At 34.2% G+C, this 10,722-nt stretch overlaps 1 protein-coding gene across 1 annotated transcript in view; it reads right to left on the reverse strand.

Moving 5' to 3' along the window:
• Positions 1-2,302: 2,302 nt before the first annotated feature.
• The window catches only part of LOC144978319 (MAM and LDL-receptor class A domain-containing protein 1-like), a 213,693-nt gene continuing 205,273 nt past the window's right edge, over positions 2,303-10,722 (reverse strand). Inside the window, exons 88-94 of the mRNA XM_078924193.1 lie at positions 9,889-10,040; positions 9,179-9,318; positions 7,607-7,720; positions 5,947-6,043; positions 5,455-5,557; positions 3,775-3,828; positions 2,303-2,492 (exon numbers count right to left, since the gene is read on the reverse strand). Coding sequence (XP_078780319.1) covers positions 2,418-2,492; positions 3,775-3,828; positions 5,455-5,557; positions 5,947-6,043; positions 7,607-7,720; positions 9,179-9,318; positions 9,889-10,040 — 735 coding nt within the window. The 3' untranslated portion in view covers positions 2,303-2,417. The remainder of the gene's footprint in view (positions 2,493-3,774; positions 3,829-5,454; positions 5,558-5,946; positions 6,044-7,606; positions 7,721-9,178; positions 9,319-9,888; positions 10,041-10,722) is intronic.

Below are 10,722 nucleotides of genomic sequence, written 5' to 3' on the forward strand. Positions count from 1 at the left end.
AGTTACCCTAGCTAGTGGAATTCCAATTTCCATGTGGCTTTGTGTACTTGTTCTGGAATGATTTGGTCTCAATGGGGTTTCTGACCTCCCATAGTGGGCAGGGAGGCACTTACTGTGTCTTCTATCCCCTATCTGTTTTCCAACATCCTTTCTGTCTTGGTCTTGGAATGAGATTACTTAGTTTTGTCCTGACCCAGGCTGGGAGGGAAACAGTCGAATGTATAGTTATAGTTTTGGGAGATATTTTTTTTCCTTGTAAATCATCTCTCTGTTGTACTGCTATTTTTAAAATTTTTAACAGAGGCTTTGAAAACATTTGAGTGTAATCCTCTTAGTGGGGACCTGTGCTCTGGGTGAGACTTTTAGGTGATCTCAAACTAAGTACACTGATAGTGTGCTCTTGAAATCTACATCCAATCCCTATTTGAACCATTTCCCCTTTGTCTTACTTTTCCTCGTGTCCTTTTAATTGTACACCTAGAATGTTTTTACTATCAGATTTTCTTTCTTTTTACTGGCACTGATATGACCTAAATGTGTTGCAAGCGCCACAAACCCTTAAAAACAAAACGATTTGGGCCTACCAAGAGTGTGGCTATGTGGTCTACTGTTATGACACTCACCTTCGAATGATAGAGTCTGTGCATCAATACTGATCATAGCTCTGGCATATTTTCAATAAGTTGCTTGCCATAAATTTAAATCAATATTCAAGAGATTTGAAGTAATATGAGTAATCACTATCAAAGATTGTTAGAGTAACTAAACTGAATAATTTATCACTGACAATAAATTGATGTTAGAAGGTTATTTGTTAGCACTGAGGAACACGGGCTAATGTACATAGACCTGTAAATGAGCTCTACAAAAATTGACTGAAACTCTTCGACAAACTGAAGATTCAATAATTTTTTTTTAAAAATAAGGGCATCATTGGAGAGGAGAGTGATAAATGCAATACATTAAAATAGTGGGTGTTATTTCTTACTGGAAGTATGACTGCCATAATTTGATGTAGAAGGAATGCTAAATAAGCATGTCATTCATATAGGTAAAGATGACTTCATCAAAGTCATTTTCCTGCCTCTCGAATTTTTCTGACATAGCCAGAAAAATAATCACCATTATCATCTTTAACTTCTTCTAGCCATGACCAATTGAATTTATTCCTCACATCTTTATCGATGCGCGCTCGACAAGTCTGAATTGCGATCCACGAACAGCTCAGGCATTGTGAAAACAATAGAGTAATGTAGCAATGAGCAAACTTGATTTTCAATCAGTTAATGACAGAAAAAAAAAACTTAAATAAATATGACTTCTGGCCAATACACTGAATTAATAAGTAGAAGTGAATTATCATCACAATGAAGAAAATTCGGCAGGCGTAGCGGAAAAATTCAAAGAATCGAAATGAAGGTAAATCGCCACAAAACAGCAAGCTCGCTTGGGCTTGAGAAAAACAATGGCAGAAAACGTCCTGATTTGCATGGGAATTAATTAGGCTACTTATCATTGTTCCTTATAATTAGGTACCCAATCAGTGAAGAAACGGTCAACCAGTTTGTTTACAACGTGAGGCAATCGAAATGTGCTTGTAGCAATCTATCATAATCTAACTTTCGATTTAAAGGTTTCTACCGTTATCATCTACTAGAGATGTTACTTCCGGCATTCGCATTTTACTTTTTTTATACTTTAAAAACCCAGCTTGTAAATGTGGCCAATTTTGGCTTAGATGAAACAGTGAAATTATCCGCTTGGCGGCTCAGTTAAAATTGGCTACCGTTGGGATCACGACAGGTTGGAAAGTGAAAAAATAATTTAACGAAGGCTGTGTGAACTTACACTGGGATGTGTTCAGTCACGCCAATTCTTAAAAGCGCCCCTTAGCCTTGGCAATAAATCCATCGTTAATATCAACGGCTCCCATGAGCTATGCATAGCGTTATGGAACACTCCTAATTACTTAACGGTCATTTGACTACGATTTGTGAATTCTTTCTTTCTTCACTTCTTTCTTTCTTTCCTTTTTTTTTAAATATTTGAATTTGACAAATTGACTGAGAATTTACAAGTCTATTTACATCGTCAGTACTGACCAATAAGCGCTCGTACCCATTGGTCAGTGCTGACCAATAGCCCTAGCCAAAGTAAAAATGGTTCAATGATGGATTGAAGGCCAACAAAGAATAATGAAGAAAAAAAGACATCAGCATGAACTCTGTGAAAGAGAATTAGTTGGATGCAAATTAGACCGATTAAGCAAAATGATTAAAGATTTAGTGACAAACCAAGAACATAATATACAGGATTTAATAAAACACGAATGAATCTCAATGCATCATAAAATAGAATATGTGTAAATTAGAAAAACATAGATTATTTTTTAAATATGAACATCATCATCGTCACTGTCATGCTGCAGACGATTCAGCACTATCAGTGTACAATGGGTTGTCAAAGGCTGTTTTCTGATCATCTGATGATTTCTGGAAATCAAAATATAATTTTGGAAACAATAAATAAAAATGGAAACCATATATTTAATTGGTTATACAGTAAAACTTTTATACATCGCTATGTTGGGAATTTACAATAATGTATAGTTATAATGAATCTACTAGGTCATTTAAAAACTGATGGTATAGCAGGGTTCTCTTCACTTTAGTGTTTTTAAAACATTTTCCATCCATTAGAGCCACATGTTTTTTTTTTTTTGTTTTTTGTTTTTTCTCTCGCTACATTACATTTTTCTTTAATATGTAATCATTTATCCCGGGCCTATTTTAGAAGTTTTCAACTGCAAATGCTAATTCAATCATGAAATATCAAATAAACTATCAATTTCAAGAGCCAGATTAGAATGGACCTATTTACATATCCTTTGAAAATAAAAATCCGTGGCGACATAGGAATAAAGATGAGACTATAAATCTAAACATAAAATCATTCTAGATATTGTTTATGTTTGCACATCATTTCTTTATGGTTGTTCTCTTTGAATTTGACTGCAAGTCCGACAATGACACTGGAAATTCAAAATGGATACACTAAGAGGGTTAAAAGAGAAGCATTGTGTCAAAGGCCTAACAATTACATAGTCAATAAAGGAGGGATGATCTACAAAGGAAAAGATTTATCATCTTTCACAAAAATATAAATACATCATTTTCCTTCTCTGCAGAAGAGACCAGGCGAAACCAAATGGCAACATTCCAAAAGAAAAGAAAAAATAAAAAAGACACATTCATATGGAAGGGAAAAACGAATAGCTTGGCAGATGAAGACATTGTCTGTCACCAGGGCTCAACATTCCCCCACCTTTAGGGGAATCCCACCCACCCAAAATAACGGTGTTTTAAAATGCCAAAACGTCATAAGAGCATACATTTTATGTAAATTAAGTAAAATAAACGAGAAATTAATTCAGGGGCCACTCAATGTCTTTTTATCCCCTCTTCGTCTTTGTTAAAGGAAAAGAGTAATTATTTTTTATTGATTCTTTCCCTTTAACAAAGACTAAGAGGAAAATATTCTCGTACATATGTTAAATTTAAAACGGCTGTAATTTTTTTCCCCATTAACGGATTTTGGTGGATTTTTCATGGGAGGCCAAGATCATAGTCTTATTTTATCCTAATAAAAAATTAGCTAGGTACCAAATTCTTCCGGGTCAAACCCTAAATCTACTAGACTGTATAAAATATCAACTCTGGATTTGAGTGATTCGATATAATACAGAAATTAAAAAGCTTTCAACAAATTTCTTACCATGCTTTCCCCAAAAATGTTTGGGTTGTTTCCACTCACATCATCCAGTTTAAACTGTGATAAAGGATATATGGACATTTTAAAAAATATTATATTATTACACATTTTGAGAGAGAGGGGACCTCTATACCTTGAAGAGAGCATACAACTATCTCGGCACTTAAAATTTTTTTTAGGAAAAATGAATCAATGCCAAATGTATCTAAAAAGAAGAAAAAAAAACATGTAAGAGAAACAACTAAAACTATAAAAAGTAACTAAAACAAAAAAACACACACAAAGGCACCCCCCCCCCCCCCCAAAAAAAAAAACAAACAAACGTAATATTAAATGTTACCCTATTCATCAGCCAGGATCTCCATAATCTTAGATTTCTTGCCCTAATTAATCGGCTTAGACTATCCCAAAAGTGTTTAATGTGAAAGACATCTTTATTTTTAATATTAGTCCATTGGAAATTTTCTTTTAAAAAAAACAAAACTTGAGCTTTTATATAGTGCAATCTTCACTAAATTTGCTCAAAGCGCTTTACAAAAGGTCCCCAACCAACAGTAACACGTAGAACGAGACATGACCAGAGATGCCAACCTAGCCTTTTGAAAACCCATATTTTCAAGACCAAAAACCTGTATTCTAGGACAAAAACCTGTATTCACTGCGCCGTGCAGAAATTGATATCAACGCGAACAATAGCAAGGCAAATTATCTCAAGAAATGACAGAAAGACACAAGGAAAATACGTTCTTCTGCATGAAAACACTTTTCGTGTTGTTATCGTAATTTCGTGGATTTTTCACTTCAACCAAATCCCGTATTTTTCATGATAAAACCGTATGCCCGTATTTCGGAAGAGAAACCGTACTTGTTGACATCTCTGCATGACTCAGATAATACAGTTTTCTTTTTACGACAGACAACACTGTTAACGGCCAGATACTCATTTTACACCTGAGTATGGTGAGAGAATGTGAGTAAAGAACCTTTTCCAAGGACTCAACTATGTGCTGAGCGAGGCTCGAACCCTGGACCTTCCAATCCAAAAGCGAGTGTCCTACCACAAGACCACATAGCCACACAGGAGAAACAGAAAAGTACTTTAGGCTGCAGATATGTGAAAGTCAACCAAGTATATCAATAAAAGACTACACATTTGACAATAGAGAATAACTGAATAACAAAAAAAAATGTGTTGAGTTATTTATACTTTGCAGTGAAAGTGGTTAAATAGTTAAAATTAATACAATGGAAATTTGTGTGGACTTGTATTTGACTCCATTGACTAACCTGAAAAGTACAAAATAAATTCAATTCCTAATTGACGATCAATCAAAGAATTAGTTTGATTAGTCCATTAGTCAGTAAATATGAACCGTCTTCTCGAGAAACATAACACAATTGCCATTTAAAATCGAATTAGTAGTAGTAGTGAGCTTCGCAGTCCGAATGATGCTTCCTGAGAACTGTGTGATTCAGTCATGGTCGATAAGTATCGAATTAGACATCATCAATTTTCTGATTAGTGACAACACCCCCCCCCCCCCCCCCAAAAAAAAAAAAAAAAAAATTCTAATAACCTTCATGATTAATTAGATTATGTTATTCTGTTGCAGTTAATGAATCCAATTACGAATGTATTTATTGAATGCAGATTGTAGAGCTTAAATCAAATGCTGTACTCACATCAGCAGAAGATGAAGATGCTGAACCATATTCAAAGAGAGGATTTTCCATTCCATTATCTTGGGCAGGAGGAGTTGTGTTCCTACCTGAGGTCAACCATGGTCTGCGAATTCAGAAAATCCATAACACTGGGGTAAAAGATTTGTATACTGAGTAACAGATTTCAGTTGCAACTTAAGAAACGGGCATCACACAGCAAAAGAATTGCAATTTCGACCAGACAAAATCTGATAAAAATTATATTCAAGCTTGGACGTGACTCATAAATCTTGTTTCTCATTTGGTCACAAAATGAACGAGGGTAAAAAATTCCCCGGTTGGAGATCACTGAACTTATATGTATATATAAAGTTTAACCCGTTTTATCTTATCTGAAATGGCAAAAGAAATCTCAACACAGAACTACTATAGGACTATGTATGATAGAATACCAAGTAATGTCCACCATTGAGCTTCAAAACAACTAGAATAAAACATCCAATGACGACTTACAAGTATTGTTTCTTCTTCAAAATGATGACCACGACAACCACAATAATCAGAAGGGCCAAGAGGCCAAGTGCCACACCAACAGGCATTTGCCAAGAACCTGGGAAATTGAAGATGAAAAATAAAGAAAATGTAAGAACAATACTATGTCAGGAAGAATCTGATGAATTCCATTTTTACTTTAATTTAGAAGAGTGATTTTGTTTTTTAAACTTAAAAAAGACTTGGATTTCCTAATTCTGATCAATTTTTTTTAAATGTTTTTTTTTTCTTCTATTTTTCGTTCTTGCTTTGTCTGGCACCTTTCATACACACTTGTTCAGATCTTTAATGCTGGTCATTGTGACTTTGAACTAAATTTTAGTCATTTAGTTCATTCCGACATAATGACGGATTGATGCAGTGGGTCATATAAAAACATTTGTATGATAGATAGCATGATGATATCATGTTCAATACACGTCACAATGCCGTCTAGTTCTTTTAGAACCAAATTTCCATTTCATACAAAACAGGTTGCCTGTTAAGCATACTTTTTGACTAGTACTTTTACAATATCCATATCTGTCCGTGTCCGGTACGCACTAACACTTAAGTTGAAAAGAATGATTTAGTAAAGTGTCTAACCTAAAGGTTACATTGCTGGGGTAAGAGTTTTCTTATTATTGTATCCCATCTGGACACTCTCAACACCATTTGATTTTGTTACAAGGCTAGGCACTGTACCACTGCTTGTTATGCGTCATCCATTTTGCAGTGGCAAGTATACCAATGTTGAAATCAAAATGTTCAAGAGTGAATATGACAATATAAATGTACAAGGTGCAACTAATCTCCAATAGAAAGTAGCTCTTGACACAGTCTACACACATATTTACACTTTTCAACTTAAAATATAAAAAAGTCTTGAATTCTCTATTATTTCCACAGTGGGGTCAATGTAAATGGTTTGGATGATAACTTGTCCTAATTATGGGCCAAAATATTGAAATTATTTCTTTTCTGTTGTTGTTTACGTTTTTGTTAATTTCAATTTTGTGTTGCTTGAGATTGATAGGTGTTTACTTGACTAATGGACTGTTCAAAGTTCATGAGGATATTGTACTGTAGGGCTATCTCCTTACAGTTTTTGAGTTTAACCCTCTCTTTAATGGAAAGGCTATGAGGAAGATATGAGGGGAAAGTAGCTACATTACGCCCCTTACAAATCGAGTGTTCTTATTAAAGAGAATCTGGAAAATCACAATATATAAGGTAATATCTTTTATCTTCATTCAATTCGTTGGCATATCTGGCACTTCATTCATTATAGCTGACAAATTCAGAGAGGTTGCCAGTTATACTTCCTTTTTATACTATCATTAAAAAAACAACCACAGCATAAAGTCATTAACTCATTCATATTAGAGTCAAGCGGGGTTAGTTATGTGTGCAAAAGGCTAAAACCTGAGAAACAAAACTGAGCATTGCTTGTGTTTAAGGATGAGGCATTTAATCATAAAATATAAAATATAATCATCAGGTGCATCTTCCTGATTTCTTTTTGCATATTCCTCTCTACGAACATTGAGTAGAAATTGAAAAAAAATTCTGATTTAATATGCACAATTGGTAGGTATGCAAACATTTACAAATGAAAGCTGTTTGCTCTCAATGTACTTACCACTACTTGTTGATGACACATTTTTCTCAGCGGTGTGTTTCTGGGTTGTTTCTGATGTCCTACCATGGATAGGTTTCACAGATTGCTTTGTTGTTGTTGTTGTTGTTGAGTGACCTTAATTCAAAGACATATTTAATATTAACTGCACATAATTCATACTATCTGTTAGACAAAAGATAAAAGTTAATCCAAAAAACAAAAGACAAAATCATAAAAATAAAAATAAATAACAAACGCAAAGGGTAGTAATAATGAGAAAAATATGTAGTTATTTTTGGACCTAGATAAGAGCAGTACCAATTAATATTAATAGCACACAATTCATACTATCTGTTACCTGGATAGGAGCAGTACCAGTTAATATTAATAACACAGAATTCATACTATCTGTTAGACAAATGATAAAAGTTAATCAACAAAAACAAACAAACGAAAAAGACATCATAAAAATCAAAATAAATAACAAACGTAAAGGGTCATAATAATAAGAAGAATATGTAGTTATTTTTAGCCCTAGATAAGAGCAGTACCAGTTCTAAATTAAAATTAATATAATGCTCTTGGCTGAGCTTGTCTTTCACTGCAAATCTTTAAACAAAGGTATTGACAGGAATAATATGATAATCCTCCCCCCCCCCCCACCCACCCAACCTGTGGATAGGCAAAGCTTGTTTACTTTTTCTTACAGTTACAGATCACAGGATCACTACCAACTAGTCCAGGCAGTCCCAAGCATGTTTAAGGACTGTGTTTCTATGGTTCCTGAGAAATGAGAACAGCAAGGACCAGTTCCGGTTCCTCGAACACATTTTTTTCTCTCGACATTCTCGAGACATTTTTTGGGACTGTCACAATGTGAGAACCGAGGTCTGCTGTAGATAGCAGTAGAAATACTAATGAAAATGAGAGCAGGAGACAGCTCGATACCTCCCCATAGCATGACAATAGTGTAATACACTATCCATTAAGCATGTAAGTGCAACTATGTGTGTGTGTGTGTGTGTGTGTGTGTGTGTGTGAGTGTGTGTGTGAGTGTGTGTGTGTGAGAGAGAGTCAGAAAAGATGGGTGGAGCGGGTCAGGTCAATGTTAGGGAGTGAAAAGAAAAGGGATTGGTAATATTTTGTGCCTGTGGCTTGCTGGATCATGATCTATTTGTTTCTAAAAGGTTTTAGAAGAGAAGCAGTCACTGCAATAAGAATTAGTCTTAAATTAAGTTAGAGCTGTATGGCAGTTACTGCTCTGTCGGTGAACCAGTAAATAAGATATTAGTTAAGTGTAAAATTGAAACCAGCTTTAAAATAAGTTCTAAGAAGACTCCTATGCTCAATTTCTGGATCAAGAAAAGTAATGCTGTTAAGTATTGGATGTATATGGTACTTTGCCATGGAATATAAAAGTACTTATGTTTTTAGGCCAGTTTTAAACTAGAACCAATTTCAGTGTTTGAGTATTCCTTGGGGATGGCACTGCTGAAAATCGGGCACTCCAAAACTGGTCTTGTTTGGGGTAAATTTTTTCTTTCGCATACTCTTAGAATAAATAAGTTTTGAAGATTGTGAAATTAAATTTACCACAGTGATATTCATCGGACCCATCTTTACAGTCTTTTTTCCCATCACAGGCTTTCTGGCGGTCAATGCATATCGAGTCACTGAGGCACTCATACTGGGTTGCAGGACAGTTCAGGTTGGGTAAAGGTTTGTTATATTGTCTGTATAGCAAGAAAAAATTATCAAAAAGTAACAATTAATGTATCAGTCTCATTTGAAGGATCTAATAAATCAAATATTGAATTGGTTTTTATATCTCTGAAAATATAATCCAAGACAAAATGTTATGGGCACATTCCGTTTTGTTACATGAAATATTTAGTCCACTGAACAAACGGGTTTGTAGAGGAAAGAATAAACATGGAAACAATAAACATAATAAATTAATGTAATACTAATTGTTACAAGACGAATTTATTAACTGGAGAAAAAGTAACACAATGTAATTAGTTTATGTAACATAATGTTTTCTTTATTAGCCTTTTGCAATTTTCCCCTTAACCCGTCTTCAGAAATTAATAGTCTCCCCAATGTTGGTATTCTTTCACACATGGGTCAAGTGAGATGCTCGTCTTTAATATTTTGCCCAGGAGGATCTCAATGACAAACGTATGTTAGGATATCTAAACAAAACAAACCAAACCAAAAAAAAACAAAAAAAAAAAAAAAAACCAAAAAAACAACAACAAAAATCTAACAATAAAAATAGCTTGTTATTTGTTTAAACTCACTTGCAATTTGGAGACATAATGAGGTCGTCAATAGCCACTGCACTTCCTGCATCACTGAACTCTGCTTTAAAAACGAGTGCAAAGGGTTTATCTTTTTTAATTACAAAATTCACTAATGTCCATTTTGTACTGGTGGTCTTTACAGTCTGAAGCTAGAAAAATGTATAAGAAAAGCAAAACATGAAAAAGAGTTACAGGTTTTACGAAATTACAAAAAATATATTACATTAGGTCATTTTATGGTCATGGAAAGGGCAAATAGTGGTAGATAGTATCATTTCCCATATTCTTTGTGTTAATTTTCAAATCATTAAATTTCATTCTATTGCAAAAAGATGCACAAGACTAAGACACCTCATGTTTCTAAAATCTTTTCAGAGTATTCACAACAAAATAAATCAGAATTTATACATATGCCTTACCCAAGTGTAATGGTGGGCAAAGTGTGCTAGGAAATGGGGTAACCTTGAACACTTTCAATTACAAAAAAAGCGATTTGACTCAACATTGTACATCATAACTTGGATTTTATTAAAATAAACAAAAGTAGTTTCATGAATAATTGCCGACATCTTTTCTATTAAAAGTTTTAAAAGACAGAAACTACATTGTGCCCAGTTGAAATCAAAACACCTATCAATATGGAACATCTTAAAAGTCCTCGTCCTTTTTCGACTGAGCAAGGTCAGGGTGTGGCCCAAAATACTTTCTATAGTTAAAGAAACAAGTACCATAATCATTTCAGAAAGTTTATTTAGAGCAGACAGATTCACTTTTTGATATTATTAGTGCTTCACAAGCTTACATTGCTGAGGCAGAACATTCTTAAAGTTA

The sequence above is a fragment of the Berghia stephanieae genome, chromosome 8, assembly GCF_034508935.2.
Source record: "Berghia stephanieae isolate SIO BIC M18660-M18661 chromosome 8, UCSD_Bste_1.3, whole genome shotgun sequence".
Classification (NCBI taxonomy): Eukaryota; Metazoa; Mollusca; class Gastropoda; order Nudibranchia; family Aeolidiidae; genus Berghia; species Berghia stephanieae.